The 26,358-nt window shown below is 43.0% G+C and overlaps 1 protein-coding gene and 1 long non-coding RNA gene across 3 annotated transcripts in view; one reads left to right on the plus strand and one right to left on the minus strand.

Moving 5' to 3' along the window:
• LOC123951820 overlaps nucleotides 1–11,305 on the plus strand; it is a 29,393-nt gene extending 18,088 nt beyond the window's left edge. The window contains exons 3-6 of one of the 2 annotated variants that reach the window (XR_006820516.1): nucleotides 2,979–3,029; nucleotides 5,363–6,788; nucleotides 9,415–9,538; nucleotides 10,164–11,305. This is a non-coding gene — a long non-coding RNA (uncharacterized LOC123951820). The remainder of the gene's footprint in view (nucleotides 1–2,978; nucleotides 3,030–5,362; nucleotides 6,789–9,414; nucleotides 9,539–10,163) is intronic. The other variant, XR_006820517.1, reaches the window with a different exon arrangement.
• LAMB4 (laminin subunit beta 4) overlaps nucleotides 4,044–26,358 on the minus strand; it is a 90,996-nt gene continuing 68,681 nt past the window's right edge. Inside the window, exons 26-33 of the mRNA XM_046020878.1 lie at nucleotides 24,866–25,071; nucleotides 24,091–24,252; nucleotides 20,211–20,355; nucleotides 16,693–16,900; nucleotides 13,566–13,704; nucleotides 10,525–10,698; nucleotides 9,075–9,228; nucleotides 4,044–4,403 (exon numbers count right to left, since the gene is read on the minus strand). Coding sequence (XP_045876834.1) covers nucleotides 4,264–4,403; nucleotides 9,075–9,228; nucleotides 10,525–10,698; nucleotides 13,566–13,704; nucleotides 16,693–16,900; nucleotides 20,211–20,355; nucleotides 24,091–24,252; nucleotides 24,866–25,071 — 1,328 coding nt within the window. The 3' untranslated portion in view covers nucleotides 4,044–4,263. The remainder of the gene's footprint in view (nucleotides 4,404–9,074; nucleotides 9,229–10,524; nucleotides 10,699–13,565; nucleotides 13,705–16,692; nucleotides 16,901–20,210; nucleotides 20,356–24,090; nucleotides 24,253–24,865; nucleotides 25,072–26,358) is intronic.

Raw genomic sequence — 26,358 nt, forward strand, 5'->3', positions numbered from 1 at the left:
GCGAGGTAAGAGAAGACTTCAGAGAAAGTGTTTGCAGCTAAGCGGGAAAGAGACGACTTCAAGGTGGGGTTGGGGTGGTGAAGTGGGGAGGAGTTTCTTTAAGGAAAAGTCCAGTTTGGTGGAGAGACAGGAATCAGGCTTTTAAGGCAGGCAGCGCGGCAGGAGCGCCTGAGCACAAGGGAAGTGCGGATGTCACACACACACACACACACACACACACACACACACACACACACACACACACGGTGATTGCTAGGAAGCAGGTCTCCGACTCCGAAGGATTTCAGGAATACCTTACTCTTCTGCTAACCCTTCCACCTGTCAGTGACCCTGGGCAGTAGCCAAGCATAGTCCTTAACATTTCACAGCAGAAGGAAAAGAAGACATGAAATTCAGAGGCTGTGAATCACGTGAGGTCATGTAAGGGACAAGACAGAATTCACCTGCCCCTTGGTGCCCCTGTGCCTGTGCTGTGGGACAGAGAGGGGACTGATGCAGCAGTCTGGAGAGGGACCGGATTCCGTTAGTGCCTCAGAGATACTAAAGGGAATATTGGTTTGGTGGATTTAAAGGAGACCGAAGTCATAGTGACATCACACGAGAGGTTTGCTTTTCTCTCCTGCACGAGTTCAAGCTGGCAGGCCATCCAGGGAAACCAGGGGTAGACAGCTTTAATCCACAAGGTCATTTTCCTGCCTCTAAGCCCCAGGAGGCTGGTCTACACGGCAGCATCAGTCTGGTCTTTTGGTTTAAGGAATAGAAAGTGACCTCCCTACATGCTCTCTCCAGTTCCCATCATCAGCCGTTCGCCTCACCCGGTGAGGACTCCCTGTCTCGTGCTGCCCTTACCTTTATAGCTTTCCTCCACCGTCCCCTCATTAAACCGTTCCAGCTTGTACCATCTGCACCCTGCGGGACCTTGACTGGTAGCTAGGGATTTCGCTTTCTTTTGCCCTGTTTCACCAGGATTATCCTCATCGACATGGTTATACCCGACTCGCCACATTCTGGCCCACTTGAAGGGGAAAAAGATGAATGGAGAATGTCTTAGTTTTCTGTTGCTGCTATAACCAATTAACACAAACATAGTAGCTTAAGAGAACACGTGTTTATCTTACAGCTTTGTAGGTTAGAAGTCCGACATGGGTCTCACTCGGCTAAAATCAAGGTGTGTTCTTTTCCAGAGGCAGTGGGAAAGAATCCCTTTCCTTGCTTTTTCTAGTTTCCGGGATTCACTTCCTTCTCTGTCTTGAGAGCCAGGAATGTCAGAACAAGTCCTTCTTGTGCTAGTATCTTGCTGCCTCTCTCTCTCTCTTCCACCTTTCTCTTCCACTTTTACAGACTCTTAAAGTTACATGGAACAGGGGTGCCTGGGTGGCTCAGTGGATTACGCCACTGCCTTCGGCTCAGGTCATGATCTCAGGGTCCTGGGATCGAGCCCCGCATCGGGCTCTCTGCTCCACAGGGAGCCTGCTTCCTCCTCTCTCTCTGCCTGCCTCTCTGCCTACTTGTGATCTCTCTCTGTCAAATAAATAAATAAAATTTAAAAAAAAAAAAAAGTTACACGGAACACACCTGGAGAGCTCAGGCTAATTGCCCCATTTCAAAGTTAGCTGATTCGAACCAGAATTCTATCTGCCTCCTTAATTTCCCTTTGCCGTGTAGCATAACATAGTCTCAGGCGATGGAGGTTAGGACATGGATATCTTCTGGGGTCATTATTCTTGCTTCCCACGGAGGTTGAACAGCTTCCTTTTAAGGTTGTGCCCTTGAAGTCGCACATAACACTCTCACAAATATCCTCCCGGCCAGAATTCAGTCACATGGTCACACTGAACTGCCAGGGAAGCTGAGAAATAGTTTCTCTAACTAGGCAACCACATACCCGTTTAGAACATGGAGGAGTCCTAGTCCCAAGAGAAAGAAGGAAGACAGTAGATACTGGACAGCAATTCTTTTGATTTCCCTTCATCTTGCCACCTTGGTGCTGTGGGCCAAGGGCACTTAACTCCTGACCCCCAGCTGCCCCTCACCTGAGACTGGTTTCTAGTTTAGGAGAAGATAGAATTGTTTCCTTAATGGACCACACCGGCTTCCTCATAGTGATGCTTCCTGATCTTCACAATGATTTTCTGATGAGACTAGCTGGTTTGCCAATGTCTTTCTGACCTCTGGTAACAGGGCTTCCTCACATATACTGGCCACAGACTCCATGTGTGACGACCCGGTACACTCTCCGCCATCTTGCTCTCCCTTCCACAGTCACAGTCACGGATCATGTCCGATGCCCTGTCACTGAGTGTTGCCTGTGTCAGTCTCTGTGAGCCCGGCCACGACTCTCCGTCTCAACCCTGGCTCTCTATCTCCTGCCCTTCCCCCCACCGCTGCTCTGAGACGCATGGAGTTCAGTGTAGACTTCTTTGTTCCGGTCCCTCACACACCACGACAGACTTCCCAGTGCTGGGCAGATGTGGTGTTCACTCACCTCAAGCCTAGGAAACTATCAGAGTCATTATAACAGAAGCAAAGACCATGTATTCATGTTGATGTAAGGCAGAGCTGTGAGTTCTTCCCTGAAAACTGAGGGAGGTTTCTCGATGCAGAATACACGGATCTAAAACCAAGAGAGGGGGGAAATCTGACACTCTTTGCAATTACATTCAAATGCCTCACAGGCAAAATTTTACTCTACCTGACTTTGGGCTCCAGTCTCTAAGGAAGTATGTTTTTACTAGATGATACAACAGTTGCACCATTGAATTAGAAACCTACCAATAACCAGCTCTTTCAGGATAAACAGGCCAAAGAAGGGGGGATTATCATTTTGATGGGGTCATTGGTCTCAACTCTTAAAGAGAAATAGAGCTTTTGTTACACAGTGGCAGCAGGGAAGGGTATGACTGCAGCCTAGACAATCCAGTCCTGCCAAATCCAAGGGCAAAATGTAATGTAAGTGCACTCTACCTCTGTATTTGCAGGACCTTCAGAGACAGAATCGCCAGGAAAGAAGGTTTGGATCACTCTACCTGGTAAAGAGATGCTTGCTGAAGGCGGAGGGAGGATGGAATGAGTGGGAAAGCAAAACATGTGTAATTCTAAAACCTCTTCCTTGATTATAAACCCATTTTTTATGAGTCAGTCCTTAAGGAAGATGGCTCCAGCTGCTTTCCTCTTTCATACATCAATGTTGCTGTCTATTATTTCTTATTCAAAACTGTGGGGCCAAATTGCCTTATAATAATCCCTCTGAAGGATGGCTTTCACAAACGGAAGCGAAGGTGCTCGGTTATATATCATACATGCAAAAAAAAAAGTTCATGCAAAATCACAGACCCATTTTGAAATGAGAAAATCTGATCTTTCACACTAAACCATAACAATGGGATTGCTGGTCTTTCAAAAATCAGTAGCACATTTTACAGAAAAACTGCTTACAGACAAATCACAAAAAGTACTTCAATATTTGTCTTTTTGAATATTGTTCCAGTGCTGTTGGGGCAAACAGAACCCTTTGGTTGAGAGAATGAATATAGAGGGAAGTGGGTGGAAAAACACATTACATTTTGAATTGTGTGCATTTTGTTCAGAATAATCATTTTAGAGATAAAGCAAATCTAAATTAAAAGTAAAACCCAGGACAATCTAGCTCATGCCATCCAGATTCATTCCATCCTAGTGTTAGGGACATTGATGTATTTTAGCTTAATTTGTTTAAATTTATTTTTATTCTGCTTTATTGTTGTAAGAACATTTAAGATGAGATCTATTTTCTGAACACACATTTAAGTGTGCAGTACATTGTTGACTTACATACAATGTACAGCAGAACTCTAGAATTTACTCATTTCACTTCACTGGAACTTGATGCCCATCGATTAGTAATGCTTTTACCCCCTGCAAGACCCATCCCCCCACAGGCAACTTATTTCACTTTGGTTCATTTGACTGAAGTGATAATTAGTAAACAGAATACTTGTTTATTTTGCACTTGTCATATGTAACACATTATTTTTACATTATGAAAGGGAAAGGAGGGCAAGAGGAAAGGTTTCTGAAGCCGGAGACGATGTCTGTACTTCCTCCTTTCTCTTCTACGTGGAACAGCATTTCCTTGGTCCAGCTCAAATCTTTGGCTAGGAGTGGGCTCCTAAGCCAGAGGAGGTGGGGCTGACCGTTTCTGTTTCCCAAGTTCGGCAGAGCTCCTCAGGCTTCCTTGTCAGAAGCCAGAAAAGAAGGCAGAGGCGACTCACCCTTCGCCTCTGCCTAACTATAGCAAGTAGCATATTTACTTCCTTGCTCGACAATCTCGTTTTTAATGGCAACAACTTGATCTTCCAGCTGTTTCAGTTGCTCTGCTTTTTCTTGTCTACTCAGATGCAGATCTTGGATCTTCTTTTCTAAATCTGAAACAAGATAACGAAGGAAAGGAGAGATTGGGTTTGGTGGTTCTTCCTGGATACCCGCCTTATATGAAACACAGGGATTTCTGTGCCTCTTCAAGACATATTTAGCTCTGCGTTGTGATTCAACAGAAAAAACATGTACTGTCACCAGGCTTCTCAAGGTTTTCACACAAATCAGAACAAACTGATGTTTTTGTCTAAAAAGTATTTTACATCCAATGGCATTTATCAATGCCAGTCAAAAGCTTGTTAGAGTTTGTTAGAAATGAAAAGATGGAGGATGAGCCCTGATTGGACTTGGTGAATATTTTCACAGGTTTGCTCTTGCTGTTTTAACTTCACTTTTTAACATGTGTTCACCACTTTAGGGGTTCTCAGTCTTTCGGTAAAAAAAGACTGACATTTTCATTTCTTCATTCTGCTCTGCGGATATTCAAGCCCCTGAACAGGAAAAGCAAATGATGTCTTCCACTCTTACCCATCCATCCATCCATTTATCCATCTGTCCGTCCATCCATCCATCCTTCCTTCCTACCTTCCATTGATCCATCCATCCATCCTTCCATTTATCCTTCCATTTATCTATCCATCTGTGCTTCCACTTATCCATCCATCCGTCCATTCATCCATTTGTCTGTCCATCCATCCATCCATCCATCCTTCCATTTATCCATCTGTCCGTCCGTCCATCCATCCATCCTTCCTTCCTTCATTCCACCGATCCATCCATCCATCCATCCATCCATCCATCCATCCATCCATCCTTCCATTTATCCACTCTTCATTCAACAAATACCTGGGAATTATAGTAAACCCCAGCAAGGAGCCCACAGAATATTGGATGGAAGAGGTAGAGAGGGGTACAGTTAAGAGTGTGAAGTGCCTTTAGAAAAAGAAACTTCTTATAGGTTGAAGTGAAACTTCTTAAACAAGGAAGGTAAATGTCCCACTTAACCCAGACAGGTCAAACCTGGATCCTGAGGGGGGAATTGTCAAACTAGCCTGGAGCATACGTTTAGAGCAAGGAACTGGATTGCTGAAGAATTTGGAAACCGTCTGGTGAACAAAAGATCAAGATGAACTAACTGGTGATGTTTTATATAGAGAAAGAAGATGATCTGGGGCATGTCCTATATTTTCAAGTATTTGAGGCCTATGAAAGCAGAGGAAATGTGTTTTGTCATCCTGAGGAAATAGAATGAAACCAGCAAGTGAAACCTTCATGAAGGAAAATTTTGTCTGATTTTAAAGAACTTTCTAGCAGTCACAGCTGTTCAAAGAAAGAGCTGCCATGGAAGGTGGTGAGCATTCTGTCTCTGGAAACTTAAATATAGATCATTTGGGATTGAAAAAGAGATTCAGCACTGGACGTGTATTTGTACTAACAGGAAAAAAGACCCCTGCACCTCTTTCACAGAAGTCAATGAGGCTGTGAGAGTTCCTCTTCATTCGCCTCCTCATCACATCCACTCTCCATCCTGCTCTGTCCTGGAAAGCTAGCTTCAGTGGATGACATCATCTGGCTCCCAGGATCTCTGGAGTTCATTCACGCTTGGCCACTGGACAGTTCAGAGGAGTGATCGGGGACGGGAGGGGGCGGGGAGAGTGAACAGGCTGTCCCTGTGGAGCCGAAGGGTTCTGGCAGTCCTACGTCTCCCCTCAGCCTGCAAGGAGGCGCCTTTGGCTCCATCAATCAGAGAGCGACGTCAGAGCGTTCGCCCTCCCTCACCCCTGGTCCCTCGAGCCCAGGGATGCTGATGGCTTCTCAATGAAGCCAGTCACATGACACCCCCCACTCCCTCAGGGGAGTCTTGGAATTCCTGTGAGTTTTTAAGAGTTTTGAGAGTTCCTCCCATCAAGAAGTAGAAGCTATTTGCCTTCTTCCCTCAAACCAGGTCCAGCTGGGCCTGTCGGAGTGACCAACAGAAAGTAAGAAAAATCAATGCACAGGACCTCGAGGGCCTTAGGGCTCCCCTGCCCACTGTCGGGAACCCTGAAGCAAGCAAGCTGTAGAGCCTCCTGGGCTGAAAGAGCCTGTTGAAGGAGGGCCCAGCATCTCAGTCAAGCCAACCCGAGACTGACCAGCCGATGGACCCATCAGCTGAGAGCAGATGCTCGGGTCACCAGGCACAGACCCGCAGAGGAATCAGCCAGGCAACCCACAGAAAAACCAGGCATGCTTGTAGTTCTAATCCCCAAATATGGAGGGTGCTTTGTTATTCAATGAAAAGATAACTGAGCCAACTCTGGCTCAGTGATCCAGAATTATCTCCAATTGTGCTGCCTGGTCCTCCCTGCGACCCGGACTGGCACAAAGTTTTGTGAAAGGAACCTGGCTCTGGCCTGGAGGCATTTCTCCACTCTCTCCACTTTGATCCTGCCAAGGTAAGGAAAGGCTTCTTTCTGGGGTCCCCTGGCCACTTCTTCCTACCAGGGGGAACTAGAGCGCCACCCTAGTGGGTCAGACCCTTCTTCAGTCGCAGCGTCAGCAAGGTGGCCAAGCCGATGTCTTTTCTTCCCTTGCTGAGCTGTGAAATCAGCTGTAAGAAGAGAGTCAAAAAAGTGGAGTGTATGATTTTAGACCTCGCTTAGAAGGAAGGCCCTGACTTCTCTTCTGACCTAATTTCCAAAATTGTGGAAATTCTTGTCTACGGGAATAAGTGGAAACAATTTGGGCCTTGATATAAAACATGAGACAGAAAATATTCTTCCTGCTTTTTGCTCCTCCACTTAGTTCTGGAAATAACAGCAACTGACTTTTCAATCTTTCCTAGTAATACCTTTTTAAAAGTATTAGGAAAATACTGAAAAGGACAATTGTGTAAGTCATATAAATGTCAGAGATGTAAATTATATAAATAATTATATAAATGTAAAAAGTGGTGTTTTTCCTCTTCACTCTCCCCCTCCCCAGAAATGATGAATGTTAACAGTTTGGTATGTATATTTCCTGACTTTGGCCCATGCCAATGTTGCATTTTCATTTTTTTTTTCATATCATGGTGGTGATATGAGTAAGGCCAAAGACTCATTTTACAACAAAGCAGCATTATAAGTGAGGAATCTTGGTTGTTTGAATGTCTTCAGAGTTACTTATATTCCAAATGAATATGACTAACTTTAAAGTTTTGGAGACAATAAGTGCAACCAAAAGTAAAACTAAACTACTCATCATTGGCTATTTCTTGATGATTTCGAGGTAGCTGCTAAGGGCATGATGCCTTTCCAGAAAAACCATGAGTACCCATTGTGGGGAAAAAAGATTCTAATTAACTTCCTGATTGTGTGTATTCCACATGTTTACTATACTGGGTGTGCATCCAAATTTCCATTTTTGATCAAAATCCTGGTCCAGACTATGGTTCCCTCTGGAAAGTTACCTACAGATCTGTATGAGATGACCAGTGCCTTGGGGTCTAGATCATAGGGATTCTAAAACAGTTATTTGCATGGGAGGAGAAAATAAGCAGCAGAGGTTAGGACAGGGTTTCCTACGTTTCTCAACATCCACACCCTTAGAACTCTGGGCAAATAATTGTTCATCACGGGCCTGTCCTATGTATTAAGGATGTTTACAAGCGTCCCTGGCCCCCATCCACTCGATTCTAGTTGTACCCCCTAGTTGTGAGAAGCAGAAATGCCTTCAGATCCTTCTGTCCCCAGGAAAGGAGAGAAAATCACCCCTGGGTGAGAACCAGGGTGTAAGGAGAAGTGCATTTCCGGTTGACCAAAGGCAATGGGCATTTATTCTGATGAACACAGTGAAGACTCCCTGACTCCTTTGAAGTAAAACCACGTAAGTGGCTTCTTATATGGCAGTCCCCCAGCCACTGACCCAATTCCTACTTCCTCAACTCGGTGGGCTCAAAGGTAGTTGAACTGTGCCAATGATAAGTTGGTATAAATTCTACCAGGAAGGTGGAGTATTAGGTTACCGTCAAATTGGTGGAGCGTGTAATAGAATCGATTGAACTCCCATATGATCCAGCAATCCCCTTTCTGGGTATATATCTGAAGGTAATGAAATCCATATCTCGAAGAGATTATCTGTGTTCCTATGTCCATTGCAGCATTATTCACAATAAACAAGATATGGAAGTAACCCGAACGCCCATCAATGGATAAAGAAAATGTGGGATGGGGTGTGTGTGTATAAAATTCAACCATAAAAAAAGAAGGAAATCCTGCCACTTGCAACAACATAGATGAACCTGAAGGATGTCATACTAAGTGAAAATAAGCCAGAGAGAGAAAGACAAATACTATATGCTCTTGTTCCTATGTGGAACCTTAAAAAAAAAAAAAAGGCTAGAACTCACAGAAGCAGAGAGAAGAATGGTGCTGCCAAGGTCTAGAGGGTGGGGAAAGTGAGGGGAGAGGCTGGGCAAAGGTACAGACTTTCAGTTTGAAGATGAAAAGCTTCTGGGGATCGAATGTTCCAGTGTGGTGCTGACTCGTTGACAATATTGCATTGCACCATACATGTGCGTCGATCTTAAGCATTCTCGCCATAAAAAGAAGTATGTGAGCAGATGGAGGTGTTAATTACCTAAATCGTGATGATCATTTCACAATGCGCATGTCCATCAAATTGTCCCACTGTCACTTTAAACAGACACAATTTCACCTGTCACCCAGACCTCGATACAGCTGGGAGGAAAGAAGAGTTACCTCCTATTCTTCTTATCTTGTCCTCTGTATCCGTGGCCAGTTTTTCCACTGCACCTTTTAGCTGTTCCACTTTTTCCAAAGTTACCTTTGTCAGTCCTACAGCACCAGTCTTATGTTGAAGAGCAGCGTATTGGTTTCTCAGCTCTGCAAACTCCTGCAACAGAGCCACGCGCTCCCATTACCAGAAAATATTTACAAGGCATGCACCCATGCACGATATTTGCCTGATACTGTTCCAAAAAGGAGCAAGAGGAAAACCGCGATCCAGTCTATATGCTTGAGTCACTCTGACACTTCCAGGCTTTAATTTGCATTGTTTTATCTTTTTTTTTTCCTGCAGGCTGAAAAACTCCTCAGTTTTGGTTAATTAAAAATAAAATTGCTTTGTTATAAAGCAGCAATCATGACTCCGTGTGAAGGCAGCTATTTATGGGACACCAATCATTTGCCCTAAATGACTTAAGGTGAGAGATACAGAGGACAGGAGTGATGCCATCCTGCCTGTGACAAATCTCTGGGTCAGCTGGGTGGGATAGCAGCCAGTGAAGGATGAAGGGCAGAGTGACCTGTGACGCTTTACAAGCACGGGTAGGTTTTTGTGGGCAAAAAGGTACGAGAGATGGGAGGCGGGGAGGGAGGTCCAGACGTTAGTATGAGGAGCTCCCTGGGCATTAGAAGGCCAATCTCAGGGGTCAGCCTGGGTGGCTGACAGTCTAGAATCTGGAACAGCTTAGTGAAGCCCGGGAAGAGAAATGGGGAGAGGATGGACAGTAAATATGTCTCCCAACCTCTCTTCCATAGAAAATGTTCTCAACTCCCACATCTGTGGGAAATTACCCACCATATTAGGAATGAAAAGCAAGAGAATGGAACAATTGTAGGAACACTTTCCCATTTTTCCCGTGTTTAAACTACCCTATTAACGCAACCAACCAGAGATATCCTGCTGAGAAAACGAGTTGATAGTTTCTTTCAGCAGCCTAGATGAATAGGGTATTTTCCACAACTGTTTAATTAACTCCCTCTGACTTTTGTAACTTGACCTATTCTCTTTGGCAGGTGACTTTCACTTCTTTGTTTTCATGATAGGTTATGGGATTGAGTTAGAGTAAAGGGTAAATGCACCCAAGACAGACCACTGGCGCAAATCCTGGACGTCTGAAAGGAAGGAAACACTGGATGAGGACACCACTAGTAGTCCTGGGAGGAGGAGATGCGGGGAGGAAACACTGCATCCTAATTTGGTCAAAGGACGTCTGTCTTCCCTGGAATCACCCTCCACGACAGAAGAGCCTTCATGCCCATCGGGATCCCTACTCACACACGCCACTGAGCATGGTCCTGCACTAAGGGAACTGCTGATAAATGGCACAGTGAGCTGAGGTCAGAGGATTAGCCTTCAAAGAGGCTCTGTCTGTCTGCTCTTGGTGGCACCGGCGGGGCTAATGACCTGCTTGAGGTCCCCAGCCTGGCGTTGGGCCGATGCAGCCTGAGCGGTCACACGGGCGGCTTGCTCTCTGTTCCTTTGCAGCTTGGTCTGCAGCCCGGAGAGCCTGTCCTCCAGCACTGACGACTGCTTTGCTAAGTCCAGCTCATTCTTGGTGTGCTTGGCTTTCTTTTCAGCCTGTTGTTGATGTAAAGACCAGAGAGGAGAAAGTCTCTTTAGGTAACAGACAACAAAAAGACAAATGATATAATTACCCCTCAGAAAATAAGTGAGGTAGGAAGGGAGAAGGAATCATCCTTCGCTTTTCTGGTCCATTAAAAACAATGTTGTAAGAAAACATTTCAGACAAACACAAGGTCATAGAAGCAACTATGACACGTATCCATGGTGGCCAGGTTAAGAATAAAGCCCTACCAGTGAGCTAAGCTCTCCTCACACCCCCTCACTCCCCACAAAGGTAACCACTATCCTGAATCGAACGCTTGTCGCTCCACCTACTTCTACGTGCTTTTTACTGGATCCCGTGCAGCTTGCCTAACATGTGCGGTATTTTTTTATCTTTATACAAATATATGATGCTGCGTATTTCTGCAACCTGAATTTTAATTCAAAATTATGCTTGTACAGTTCTTCCTGGCTAATTTGCATAGTTTTTGTTTATTCAGTTTCAGCAATTTAAAGCATTCCATTGTTTGAATATACAATTTATATTTCTATTTTCCAGCGGATGTGGGTGGCTTCTCATTTTTCCTCCTTCCAAACAATAATAAACATCTTATCTTCCTTTCTTCTTTCCGTGGCTCTGTTGGTCCCATCTAGCCATCAGATCTGACTGCTCATCTGTGAGCTCTTGTATCTTGCTCTTGGGCCATAATTTCAACACCTTCTTTGATTTTTGCAGGCGTAACGAACATTCTGATTTTGTATTCTACATGGAGTACCTGTCTTATCTGCAGACTCTTGTTTCCTGTTTCTGGTGCCTCTTGCTTGAGGCAATGTGTTCTTTTATGTGTTTTGGGAGACATTTTTGAGGCTCGGTTTGAAGGTGCATTCCTCGGGAGGGGATTTCCGCTGGCCTCTGGCAGGCATCTCGGGCACTAACGGCCCACGACCACTTTAAGGCCCCGCTGTTGTTGGGGCCACACAGGGAGTGTGAATGCTACCCTCGAAGTCATGTAAGAGCCAGCCAGTGGTTATCAATTCTTAGTGAAGACCTTCCTCCCCCACAGCAAGTGTCTTTATTGGCACTGCGCCTGCGTGCGCGTGTGTGTGTGAGTGTGTAAGTGTGTAGCTGTGTGCACACACATGTGTATGTGAGTCCACACAGCAGTAGGGAGTAGCAGCTGAACATTTTACTGAGGATTCTGCCTTTCCAAGCGGGGGTCATATGCTCTCCTTGTGTGGGCTTTGTTTTCTGTCTCTGCTCATGGGGAGGATTAAAACCAACAGCTCGGGTGCCTGGGTGGCTCAATCATTAAGCATCTGCCTTCGGCTCAGGTCATGATCCCAGGGTCCTGGAATCGAGCCCTGCATTGGGCTCCTTGCTCCGCGGGAAGCCTGCTTCTCCCTCTCCCACTGCCCCTGCTTGTGTTCCCTCTCTCGCTGTGTCTCTCTCTGTCAAATAAATAAATAAAATCTTAAAAAAACAAAAAAAACCCAACAGCTCTCCTACACCAGTGATTGGCGGATTTCCTCCGCCTGCCATCAGGTTCATGCTTTGTTATCTCTCTGGATTCATACTTCCCTGTCGTGTTTGGCCTCTGAAGATTTCCTCCATCTCTTTCTAATTCAGGTACATATTAAATTTTTAAAAAAATTATCCCAGAAAACATTTTTGGATTTTTTCTACTAGGAGGGTTCTGCGGGAGCCCTGGCCTACCATATTTGTAGTGGGGGGAAAAAACTCCAAAAACCTTCTTGTTCCTTTGGACATTTTTTTTTTTTTTAAGAGCACAAATATACAGCTTTTCTGTAAAGGACCAGAGAGTAAATGTTTTATGCTGTGTGGCCCATGAAGTCTCTATTGTAACCACTCAACTCTGTGTCACTGTGGTGCAAAAGCAGCCACAGACAATACGGGGCTGGATTCCAATAAAACTTTGTGATTTTGAATAAAAAACAACAAAAAACAAACAAAAACAGAAACAGTACGCCCATTTGACCCACAGGCTGTATTTTGCCATCCCCTATTCTAGCGTATATGCCTCGAATGGGAAAACCTGGAGGACTTCTTTGTTTTTTTTGGGGGGGGGTTTGCTACCCTATATTTGCAACCTGTTCATGTCTAACCTCTTTTTTTCCTGGTGCACTACTTCCTGTTCTGTCGCTTTCTGCTTTTCTTTTCAAAACGCTTGTATTTAGATCTGTACAACCCAGTTGAAAAACAGAGACTGGGAGCTGGCATTCTATGGGGAAAGAGAAGGACCGGAGACGGAGCCTTGGAGGAAGACAGGTCACACAGCTTGGGACTAGGTCCTATCCTGTCCTCCCGCTGCCAGACTTCCTCTCCCAGATCCATAGTGTGGGTTAAACCAGGCCTGGCTCCCACCGGGCTCTGGATGGAACACTATCTTTTGGGTGAGATATCCTTTCAGTCCTAAGATACTCGGATGAGATTTCATGACAAAACTGCCAGTTACAAAAACCTGGCAACAATGAACTTTATTTCTTTGCCTTGTGAGCTCTAATAACTCTATTACTTTCCCTGGAATCAGAAGGGATAAACTCCTGCCTCAAATATACCTTTAATTAGCTATGTGACCTTAGGCAAGTCACTTAACCTCCCTGAGTCTCTGTTTCCTCATTTACAAGCTGGTAGTAGCACCTGTTTCATCCCCAAGGAGGGGTCAGCAATGACGAATTGATGCCGTAAGAACTCCGTTGAACATCAGTTAAATGCATCACACCACCACCCTTTCATTTTGTCCTATAGTCATCCCATCAGGCAGGTCAGGCAAGCACACGTCACACATTGGCACACGTCAAAACCAGGCTGTCTCCACATTCAAAATCCTTTCTGGGTTATTTTCCAAGAAGATAAATACCTGTAGTGCTTTCTCTTTAATTTTCTCGATCTCCGCCGTCAGCTGTGTAACGGTAGAGTTTACCCATCCCTGGGTGACTTGAACTTGTTGCAACTTATTCAGCGTGTTGTCAAGATTTAATAGAACATTTGCTGCTTTTCTAAGGTAGGATATTAATGTGTCAGATTAGATAAATACACAATTATTCATTTGTTTCACCTTGGGAGTCCATTCGACTCCGTGAAAAACTTAGCTGAATTATTTATAAAGCAAATTTAAATTGCTCTTATGCAAGGCCAAATCCTGAAATCTTTATTTTGAGAAATAGGTAGGTTGAAATGCCAAAAACAACACATATATATGCATATCAAGTACAAACAGATTTCGCCAGGTATGGAAATCAAAGATACAGGTCTTGTTTATTCTTTTTTTTTTTTTTTTTTTTTTTTTTAATTTATTTATTTATTTATTTATTTATTTTTTTTTCAGCGTAACAGTATTCATTCTTTTTGCACAACACCCAGTGCTCCATGCAAAACGTGCCCTCCCCATCACCCACCACCTGTTCCCCCAACCTCCCACCCCTGACCCTTCAAAACCCTCAGGTTGTTTTTCAGAGTCCATAGTCTCTTATGGTTCGCCTCCCCTCCCCAATGTCCATAGCCCCCTCCCCCTCTCCCAATCCCACCTCCCCCCAGCAACCCCCAGTTTGTTTTGTGAGATTAAGAGTCATTTATGGTTTGTCTCCCTCCCGGTCTTGTTTATTCTTAATCTGTCATAACGAGAGAGGCTGGAGGACCGTCACCGGCGAGCTTTGAACAAAATAACTATGCTCAGCCAGTTCCCGTTCCCTAATTTCTCACACTTCAGCCACACTCTAAATTCTCGCCACAGTGGGGGTGGGAGAGTTAAGGGGCCCCACAGACAGCAAAGAGAACTAAAAGCCCTCCGTTTCCAGGCTGTGTTTATTCAGATTTATTTAAGCCCCACTGACATTCTAGCTGCCAGGGGCCCCGTCGGAGGTTAAAATCACAAGCATTCCAAGCGATCGTCTATTTTACAGAAATCAGCTCACCTCAAGTCCACACTCCCCAGATACTTGGATCTGTGGGCTCAAGACCACCTTTGGAGGAATGAACCAAGTGAGCGAACTATCAGATAGACCTTTGCAGAGGCATAATTAGAAATGTGCGTGGAAGGGAAAACCAGCTAAACCGCAAAACATCCCCTGCCCCACGCAGCTCTACCTCTCCTCCCAGTGGAGTCTCTCTCTTATTTTTTAAAAAAGGGTCTATTTTTTTTTAAAGAGCTGTTTTAGGTTCGTAGCAAAAAATGACCAGAAGGTGCAGAGAGTTCCCTGTACCCCCTGCCCCCGGACACTCACAGCCTCTCCAGTTATTAACATCCCTGCCAGAGGGGGACATTTGTTAGCGTTGATGAACCTACATTGACACATCACAGACACCAAAGTCCAGAGTGTACACTGGGGTTCATTCTTGGTGCTGCCCATTCTACGAGTCTGGACAAATGTGTAATGACATGCATTCATCATTCCGGTATCACACGGAGTATTTTTACTGCCCTCAAAGTTCTCTCTGCTCCACCGATTCATCCCTCCCCTCAGCCCCTGGCAACTACTGATCTTTTTTACTGTGTCCACGGTTTTGCCTTTTCCAGAATATTCTATGGGTGAACCATACAATAGGTAGGCTTCCCTCTCTTTACTTCTTTCCTTACAGGTACAGAAGGGGTTCAGGAGCCTTCCCTTGTCACAACATCCCCCACCATGTCTTCATATTTAGTCTTTTTCCTTTAAATTTTCAATGTAACTGCTTTTAGAATAAATTGAGAAAATACCTAAAAATAGAAAAAGAAAAAGAAGCGGAAGTGGAAGAAAGAGAAGAGGAGGAAGAGGAAGGGAAAGAAGAAGAGAAGGAAGAGCAGGAGGAGGAGGAGGGAGAGGAGGAGGCAGCAGCACAGAAAGAGCAAAAAAAACATTATCTGGAAGGGGAAAAATGTACCACTAACCACATCCCCTTTTAAGATACCAGCACATTCTAGCATTTTTGGCCTACAATTTTTTTCTTTCCACAATGGAGATCATCTTCTTTATATAATCTGTTACCTTGTTTTTAAAAACATCAACAATCCCTGCATATTACAAAGAATCCTTCCTCAGCATCATTTTTTTTTAAGATTTTATTTATTTATTTGACAGACAGAGATCACAAGCAGGCAGAGAGAGAGAGAGAGGAGGAAACAGGCCTCCCGCCGAGCAGAGAGCCCGATGCGGGGCCCGATCCCAGGACCCTGGGATCATGACCCGAGCCGAAGGCAGCGGCCCAACCCACTGAGCCACCCAGGTGCCCCCCTCAGCATCATTTTTAACAGCTGTGTGATTGTACTGCACTTACTTATTCTTCCTGATTGTAAGCACCCAAACCGGAAGGGGTTGGGCTTACAGGGGAGTCGGCACACTTCAATTATCCAACTGGCAGGGACATGGAGAAGGCAAGTCAGCTCTCAACTGTTGGGCATCCTGACATGATGGCATTGCCACCATCCAGCTGACCCCACCTAAAACCTAAAGCACCAAGATGCCTTTTCCGTTGGCTTGGCTAAGTCGGCAAGAGCAAAACGAAGCATGAGTTAATGAACTCCGTGTACCATATCTATAGTTTTACTCCCATCTTCGTCCTGGGGCGCTAGTCTTTGTTTCTTCTATTCCTCGCTGTCATATCTTTTTAGTGTAGTCTTTTTAAAAAAAATTTAGATCTTCCAAGTACTGTCTATTATGGTAAATGTAGAAAGTAGCAGACACAGGTCAGCAAGAAAGGGAAAAGACACCCATATTCCCACCACCTGTTAAGATATTGGCAGACTGCTAGTTTATGGCACTGATTGGTATAAAGACTAATAGGTCACTGCAAAGGTATTCCAAGTCTGTAGCAAGTGGGAAACAAGCGTTCCTGCCCACTGCCTCCCAATTCCCCAGCTTCCCGAGGCTCCTGCAAACAGCTTAGCCCTCACCCTGGGCACTAACCTACTGGACAGTAATTTCATTTGAACGTTAAGTAGCTCCTCACACCGTTGGCCTTTTAGCAGCTGTCCTGGGCGAGCAAGATGAGAACATGAATACTGTACTCACTCAGCATCTTCCGCCTTCACCATAACCTTCCGGGCTTCCTTGGCTGCTTTATGTAGCCTGTCTTCATCTGCCCCGTAGTCCTCACAGAGCTGCATCAGCTTCCGCACTTTGTCAAGTTCATGGGTTAGATTCTGCGATGTCACGGGTAGATGGACGTCAAGTACTCGATTCGCAACCTTCTCTATATCCTCTGGAGGCACGTTTTCCTCTTAAATAAGAAGGTGGTTTTAGGTCATCGAGTCTCCTTATTAAACTGTATCTTGTAAATACAACCACAATGAACTCAAAGTCAAATGTACATGCACCTGATATGTGTCCCTGGGACACTGGGATTAGACTCGCTACATCCTGTAGCTTCTTCTTCGTCCCCAGTTTTCCCTTCTCTCTGAAAGAAACACCATTCATGTAGTGTTGAATACACACTGCACAAATGGTGAAAACCTACAGGCTTGTGATATTGTGTATGTTCTGTGAAACATCCTCCTGCGAACCAGTTAAGTCCCCGTCCAAAAGCACATACAATGGTTAGATGCCTGTCACCAAGATCTGAATACGAATGATGAGACATGGGGGAAGCACCAGGTCTGGACCCAACAAACTTGATTCTAATCTTCTGTGACATCAGAAATGCTCACAGTTGTTGCTCGGGACAACCCTACCTGACGCTATCACTGAAAGTCCTATTTCGAGAAGGGAACTCGACAACAGAGAGTCAAGTCCCAGATGAGTAATGGGTTATCTGGAAACTGTTAAATACACCCCTGCCCTGCTCTTCAGGAAAACAGAATCAGCCTTCCCTGAGAACAGGAGCAGCAGATGGACTGTTAGGGTCCGGGATGCTAACACTTTGCGTCACTCTGGCTCCTTACTGAGGCATAATGCTGAATCCCTTGCCGGAAGTTGGAGTCCTCAAGGGGCTGACCATCCAGTGGGGGAACAGAAGCCATTCCATATGAATATTAATAACATAAGAACAGAGATGATAAACAGAAGACAAAATGATACGGGATCCAGAGGGAGGAGAAAATATTTCAAGAAGAACCTCAAAAAGGCACATAAATTGAGCCTGGAGGATAGCAAAGTTTGTACCCATGGAAGTGGGGAGAAGGCAGGGGGTATAGGCATTTCAAGCTGAGCGAAACTCAGACGCCAAAGTTGGCTGCAGCAAGAAGCCGTCCTCAGATCACTGTTGGCGGCAGAGTGGAGTCTCGGTGCAGGGCTGCACATCCCGAAAGGCTGGGAGCAGAGCCCAGGAGCCTCGACATAGGAGGCCAAGGAACTCGGACTTTCTTCGGGAGGCAGCAGGCAGCACAGACACCTTTCAGCATTTGACAGACACGACGTGAGTCTATATCCTTTTGGTAATCATTTTGTTCTAGCTTTTTATTTAAAATAAAAGGACTATTTTACTTCCTGTCATGTTTTGGGGGGAAAAAAAAGTAATGAGATTTTTTTTTGTGAGTAAATCACAATCATGAATGAAACAGCATGTACTGTATTTGGAAGTTGGCTCTCGAAAGAGTATTTCCTTTTATTAAAAAAGTTGTAATAGGGTGCCTGGGTGGCTCAGTGGGTTAAGCCGCTGCCTTCGGCTCAGGTCATGATCTCAGGGTCCTGGGATCGAGTCCCGCATCGGGCTCTCTGCTCTGCGGGGAGCCTGCTTCCTCCTCTCTCTCTGCCTGCCTCTCTGTCTACTTGTGATCTCTCTCTGTCAAATAAATTAATAAAATCTTAAAAAAAAGTTGTAATAAAAAGTGACTTTAATTTAGCCTCACATTCGTCATCAAACATTTATTGGCATTTGTTATGAGATCGTAAATTCAAAATTTTTATATGGGACTTTCAGGAGAAGTGACAGGTAACTTTGTTCATGGGGAATTTCAGACCACAAGGAAAATACAAAGATGGTTAAGACGGGCGGAGGAGTGCAGCCACCATACAATTTAATGATGCTTTGATTTGGGCTTCATGGATAGAGGAAGAGAAATTGGTGAGAGGAGGGTACTGCTTCCTGGGGACCAAGGGTCTTGGAACCCAGATCAGAGATGTTTCTTTTACAGAATAGGATTTTTCCCTTTGCCTAGTTTAATTTTTGTTGTAATAATCTGGAAACAGTTGTTGGTTTTTTTTTTTTTAATTCATTGGGGCAATTAAAATAAACATTTTTTAAAAAATTAGAGATATATTCAGCAGCAATGAGCAATGAGACCAGTAAGGGAATAGTCTCCATGACTCACGGCATGAGGTGGAAAGCAGTAGAACTTGCCTTCTGAGCCATCAGTTGGGGCCCAGAAGCATATGGTGCCATTTCGCATGACCGGTCTGGCAATTTGGTTTTGGTTTGGTTTTGGTGCCTGAACGGACCTATATCTGCAGAAATAGCTAATGTGTTCCTTAAATCAACCAGTTCCTAGATCTGTGTCTAATCAATACCAATCCACCCAGCTAACGCACTGAAAATTTGCTTTTGAACAAACAAAACGTCCAGTAGACCAATCTCATCCCATTCATTTTTACTGATTATTTTGATCATTTTTACTGATGACTCGCGCTGCCTCATTTTGTTCTTATTTCGAAAATCAGAACTTGGGCTGAGTTCATATAGTATCTAGAAACATGGAGACAGAAAAAGCGACTGGCCATAGGAGTCTCTTGCAACTATTAAACAGATTCACAAAGTGGCTGCAACAATGGTAACAGACATCCCAGTTGTCAGCAGATTCATGTGAGGAGCGTTAAGTTATTGAGTCTGGAAGACGGTGATGGAGAAGAAAGCCTCCTAAGATTTACTCCATATATGGTCATACCCAAACTGGATTATTTGCAGAGAGGGAAGTTTCAGGTCAATTTCCAGCTGTACTATTTGATTTTTATCTTCAACTACAAATTCTCTGTAATTTAAAATAAACTTCTTAAAAAATAAAATAAAAGTGAACTTCTACAGTAAGGCACAATGAGGGATAATAACATAATTATAATAATAAATGGATCAAATTATTCCTTTCAGTCAATCACAGAGAACCAATAGGAAACTTGGAAAATAGTCTATAATAGTTAAAAACTGGTATTTTAGATACCACCTCACTATAGTATTTGGTATACTAACTGAAATCTGGTATGCTTTGATCTCGCACAGTCTGTCAGCAGAGAAAATCGTGGAATCAGAACATTAAGAAATCTGATAGAATCATCATGTTAGACTTTTTTTCTTTAAAAAAAAAAACCCCACATAATTTTAAGCACCCACTTCATTTGTTTGAAATTTTAACTAAATTCTAGGACTTTTTACTGAATTGATATTGTACAGATAGCCATATATTTTTTGATAGAATTAATATTTGGGATTTATTTTCATTAAGAAATTTAAAATCAAGGGGTACATCATGTTTCTGATTTAGGCATTTCATTTCCACTTAATGTAATTTGAACTCAGTTATGATGTTTGAGTATATATTAAAAAACAAAAAAAAAACAAAGAAAAATAAATAAAACTGGTCCCAATATATTTTTCTAATTACCTGACAAAAATGTTTTCAGTTTTTTGATTAAGAGATTCATTTTCTCTTCTTCGGATTCACTTTGATTTTTCATATTTCTCAGTTTCTCACTTAGCTGTAAGGCACTGTTTTTGGAGATTTCTGCCAGTTTACTTACATTTCTGAGCTGGGATAAGAAAAAAATAACAACGAGGAAAACACAACAATTAGGCACATTGTGTGATGTTTAATTACCTAGTTGGATCGAAGGAAACTCACTAAGAACAAAATAGGAGCATAGAGATTAAATAAAAGGTTCATTTTAAGGGATTTCTCTATAAGGTGATGTTGCTTGTTTTCATTATCATGTTTGCTTAGTGTGAATATATCTTGTGGCATCTGGCTGGCTCAGTTGGTAGAGCAAGTGACTCCTGATCTTGGGGCTGTGAATTTGAGCCCCATGTTGGGTGTAGAGATGACTTAAAAAATAAAATCTGTAAAAAAATATTGTGAATTTATCTCTTCAAACACTATTAGTGACCAAGATTATTTGAAAACTGTGTTGACCTAGTGCTAATGACTTTTCCTGGTACAAATGTAAAACACAAGTTCTGTTTTAATGAGACTTTAGCATTCTATAATGTCAGCAAATTACTTGGGACTGTTTACAGTGGTCCTAATGTTTCATAAGTTAAGAGCATTTTCTTTTACGTAAGTTAAAATAATTACTCTTCCTGACATTACTCAAATTAAAAAATGTACTTTCTCTGGAAGCTAAAAAGAAAGCATTCCTCCTTTTAATAAACGAGTTTGAACTCGGAGCAGGCTACAAAGATAAATTCCAAACGTCCTGTACCCTGGGTGGAGGAATGACAGGTCTAAAAGGCTTGCCCTCTGGAAATGCAAAGTCTTAATTATGTGATTTGAGAAAACTCCTGAGCTTTTCTTGACATTCCAACAAATTAGAGAAAGAGGAAAAAAAAGAACACAACCAGAAAGCAATAGGGCAATATCAGCAACAAGTTGAGCTGTATGGAATAAATTAATTGTGACAGAAGTAGGGCTAATTAGGATCAACAATTAGGAAAAAAAGAATCTCCGCACAAAAGGAGCCAGCCTAATTTGAGCCATACGGATTTTTCGGAAAAGGATTAAATTGCACTCATTGGAAATGGTGAAACAAAAAAAATATTTACATGATGAAAAGTATGTATCTTCATTTTTTTGAGAGTTGTCCCTTAATTTTTCTAGAACTTTGAAAACCTTAGAGTGGTGAGCAGTTGCTGAGAGAGATCTTCAAATTTCCCATCATGAGAAAAAAATCTAAGTGAGGGGATGGATGTTAACCAAACTTCCTGTGCCAATCATTTTGCAATATATACATCTACCAAATCATGTATGCCTAAAACTAATACAATGTTCTATGTTAATTATTATCTCTCTCAATTAAAAAAAATGGTTAGCGGTAAGAACACATGAATGTAAAATGAAAATTTCACAAATAAATACTCTGGACAGGAAAACACAAAATTATAAAGATGAAATCTGTGTCGATCAGTCGATGCTGTATTCAGAGACAAAGAGATGGCTAAATTACTTCACTCTTAAAACATCTCTCTGCTATCCATCTTCTGACACCACTGACTCCTGAGAATTCTCTCACAATCTTTCCTGGCACTCTTCTGGCCCCATCTAATCAAGAGGGAAATAACACACCATTTTATCAACATGAAAAACCCCCTGCTCCCGCCCTTCCCAGTTCTTCAGTAAGGTCCTGATGAAGCCAGATCCTACTAGAACATACATCAGGGGCTATCTTTTAAAAGTAAAAGCTTAACACAGGGCTTCTTTAAATGGTGTGAGGTTTCTGGGTTTTCTGTTTTGTTTGTTTTTTTGGGTTTTTTTTTGGTTTTTCTGTTTTGTTTTGTTTTGAGAAGGGGCAGTAAGGTGTAATCATTTAAAATTACATTAAACAAGTCAGGATTGTTTTAACCACCAGGATGCCAGACCAGGATTTGTCTTTGTTACGTGCACTGCTGGGTTCCCAACATCTAGATAAATGTGTCGCATATCGCACATTGTAGGCGCTCAAAGAATGTTAGTGGGAAGAAGGGAGAGTAACATCTAAGTGAAAACTAGGTAGCAATGCAGAATTATGACTATGTAAATAAAAATTTGCAACATTCAAGATGTGCAGGATATCCACCAGCTGGGCTAATCAGAGGCGTGCGCCAGGACCTGGATTCGGGAACTTGTGGAGCAAGGGCTTGGGACCAGCAGGCTCAGGCAGGTGGGGCTCAAGGAGGAAAGTGCAGCTCTGTGTGCACATGCATGTGCAGGCAAGCTTGTGTGTGCACACGTGTGTGCACGCACGAGCATGAGATGCACACCATATCTTAACGGTGGTTCTCAGCCCATTCCCAAGCTTGGCCTTCTATCCTCCTGTTGATTCTGAAACTGTTTTTTCAGGAGTCCGTTTCTGTTGCTTACAAACAGGAATGCTGACTGCTATAATATTTAACTTACATATTTTTGGGTGTGTAGATATAATTTCATTGAAATAATTTTTTATTTAAACTCAATTAATTAACACATAATGTATTACTTGTTTCCAAGATATAGGCCTATGATTCATCAGTCTTTTATAACACCCAGTGCTCATATTATTGGTAAAGAAATTTAGCTTTTTTTTTTTTTGAAGATTTTATTTATTTATTTGACAGACAAGAGATCACAAGTAGGCAGAGAGGCAGGCAGAGAGAGAGGGGGAAGCAGGCTTCCCCACCGAGCAGGGAGCCGGACGTGGGGCTTGATCCCAGGACGCTGGGATCATGACCCGAGCTGAAGGCAGAGGCTTTAACCCACTGAGCCACACAGGTGCCCCAAGAAATCTAGCTTTTTAAGAGATTTTTCTTCTTCATCAAAGACTCTATATGTAGTGTCAAAAATGGAGCCATCTAGGGCACACATCATCATCTTGTACAAGATGAATCCAGTTAGTCACAGAATACCTAAAATCGTATTCATCATTTCTAGGTGAATGTGTAATGTATTCACACACACACAAAAAAACCCCAAGGGAAACTAGGCAATTAAAAATTGTTCTCATTTATCAATACGATCAGAAAAATAAATGAAAACAGTTCAAGTTATTAGAGACTCAATCATCAGGTACTTAAATATTAAAACTACTGTTTCATGTCTAACAATATCGGAAGGAGTACAAGGTCTAAGGGTATATTCCTATTACAATATTTTCTAAATCAAATTCAATTTTAACATTGGAATTTGTCTATTTAGCCCTTGAATTTGTACAAATTAGTCTTTACCTTGAGAAATCTAAAGTTTTCAAACCTTTAAGGCTAAGAGTCTCCAATTTTTTTATGTAGCGTTTGCTAGAAAAGAAACATCCATGTGAGTCTATGTCCTACAAGCATAGACTTTGAGTACTTTCTCTTCTCGCTCTCTCTGCATACACACAAACACATACACACACACACATGCACGCATATGTACACACATATATGTGATACATATATAATAGAAAATGTCAATATTCACATGTACTTTTAAATGTACACTTATACACACATCTGTATCATAAGAACACCTAATATTGGACGCCTGAGTGGCCCAGTCATTAAGCATCTGCCTTCGGCTCAGGTGGTGATCCCACGGTCCTGGGGGGAATCTGCTTCTCCCTCTCCCACTCCCCCTGCTTGTATTCCCTATCTCACTGTGTCTCTCTCTGGCAGATAAATAAATAAAAGTCTTAAAAAAAAAAAGAAAAAAAAAAAGAACACCTAATATCTAGAATCTGCCCTTTCACCTAGAAGCTAAATGGTCGTTTTAGACATTTCAGTTTGCTTTTTTCTTCTTATTGGTACAGCTTTACAAATAAAACAAGAGAAGCCATATTTACCTGGTTCTTCCAACCCTGAACCTGGCCGCTCCAATTACGAATTGCAGACTCTGCTTCCTGAGCTTGCTGGAGGGCATCGCTCGAGAGGGGCGGGGAGCCACGACAGCTGGGGCCATCACAAGATGAGAGCACGCATGGCATGTCCCCTGGGGCTCCACACACCTCAAGGGAGAAGGGATTCATGTTGAAAAGCGACATGTGGGCAGGGTTTGGCTAATGCCATCCAGGTTCACTGAAGCCACGCACTGCTCTGGGGGTATGTGTTTCTTCGACAGTGGTTCATGCTTAGCACGCGGACGCAACCTTGTGAGATGTGTCTCCAGAACCAAATACCTGAATTCTTTGTTGTCAGCGTTGGGTCAATCAATGGATTTTTACGCTCAGAGTTTTTGGAGAAAACAGTCAAATATCTAGCATTTCTTGCATGTTATTATTTTTTTTAATAAAAATTACCTTTTATTTATAAGGAAGCAAGAGGAGCGAATGTCTATAATCTGTACCATTGTGGAAAGAGCAAATAATATAAATAAAGATAAGATAATAAAATCAAGCCACAGTCTTACTCTGAATTTTCTCAAGCTTTGATTTAGAAAATAAAATAATAAAACACAAATAACCATCTTATATAATACAGCATATCTAAATTTAGGTTATATCTACACACTTATAAAGTCTAAATAAAAAGATAAAATGCAAGGCAGGAAATACAATTGAAGTGATTTGTATGCCAAGCAGAAACCACAAACGCTTTTACCACACCATCGTGAACATTTACCTTTTCTTTCAGTCTTTGGATATCTAGTACTGTAATCTGCTTTAATTTTTCCAATGATGAGTTCTGTTTTGAGGTTAGTGTATCAAAGATGGTAAGTAAGTCATTCCTGGTTTTTTCAGAGTTTTTTATGATAGAAATGGTTTCATTACTTTTCTTTTCAGCAGATGATGACGTCTGATAATGCTTCTTGATGTCCTCTGAGGAATCTACATTAATGCAAATTGAGGTAGGGTAAGTTTTGTGAGAACAAACAAAATTACATACCAGTTATCAAGACAATCTTTTCACAGCGTGAGTGTTGGTTTTGCCCTTTACTGTCTGCCTAAGTCCTTGAGCAAACTGGCTCATCTCCAGATTGCTTGCTTATCTGTAATTTGTGAGGACTAAGTGAAATAATCCGAGAATCCGCTCTAAAGTATTCCACAGATGGACGAAGTATGTATTAATTAGTGTCAATGATGACTACCTGTACGAACCCTAACGTGACAAACCAGCCGAGTTCACCTCACTGGATGGGGCAGGAGTCGACAAATTTGTTCTGGAAAGGGCCAGAGAATAAACATTTTAGGCCTGCCAGCCACAGCTTGTCAATCACAACTTCTCAGCCCCGGAGAGTGAGAGCGGCCACAGGCACCGGCAGGTGAGCCTGTCTCCAGGTGACACTCCCTTTATAAAAACAGGCTCTGGGTAGAAGCTGCGGGGGGACTCTAGCGTGCTGACCTGTCGTGTTGAAACTGATGACAGCAGGTCACGACTGCGGAGTGTTTTCTCTGTGCCTGCACTTCCTGTCAGTTTTCTTCTTGAATCTTCACAAAAATGCTGAGGTACTAGCATTAGTGGGATCACTCCCACCTTGCAAGTGAGAGACGAGGCTCTCGGGACGTAAGTTACTGGCCCGAGGTCTCACAGACAGCGAGGCAGGTGGTTTGATTCTAGAAATTATGTTCTTTTTTTTTTTTCTAAAGATTTTATTTATTTATTTGACAGAGATCACAAGTAGGCAGAGAGGCAGGCAGAGAGAGAGAGAGGGAAGCAGGCTCGCCGCTGAGCAGAGAGCCCGATGCGGGACTCGATCCCAGGACCCTGAGATCATGACCTGAGCCGAAGGCAGTGGCTTAACCCACTGAGCCACCCAGGTGCCCCCTAGAAATTATGTTCTTAAGCTCTGATCTGTATTTTCCATGTTTTTAGGGAAATACAAATTCATGAAGATAATATGGTACGATTTACTGCAAATAACAGTGTCGCAGGACTTTCAACAGTAACTCCGTATTTTAGGAACCAGAGGCCCAGGATCCTGATCTTTACTCCCTACGCAGCTAGAAGTCGGGCATGAGACAACCACACCTTCCTACTGCTTGGGATGAATTTTGGCCTTTATTTATCTGGCAAATTTTAGCCTCATTTTGTGAAGCCTAAGGCCGATGTCACCTACTTCCTGGAGCCTTTCCCAGGAAGCCCAGGAAAGATCCTCCTCCCCATGCTCGATTTGG

Source organism: Meles meles, chromosome 10 (assembly GCF_922984935.1).
Source record: "Meles meles chromosome 10, mMelMel3.1 paternal haplotype, whole genome shotgun sequence".
Classification (NCBI taxonomy): domain Eukaryota; kingdom Metazoa; phylum Chordata; class Mammalia; order Carnivora; family Mustelidae; genus Meles; species Meles meles.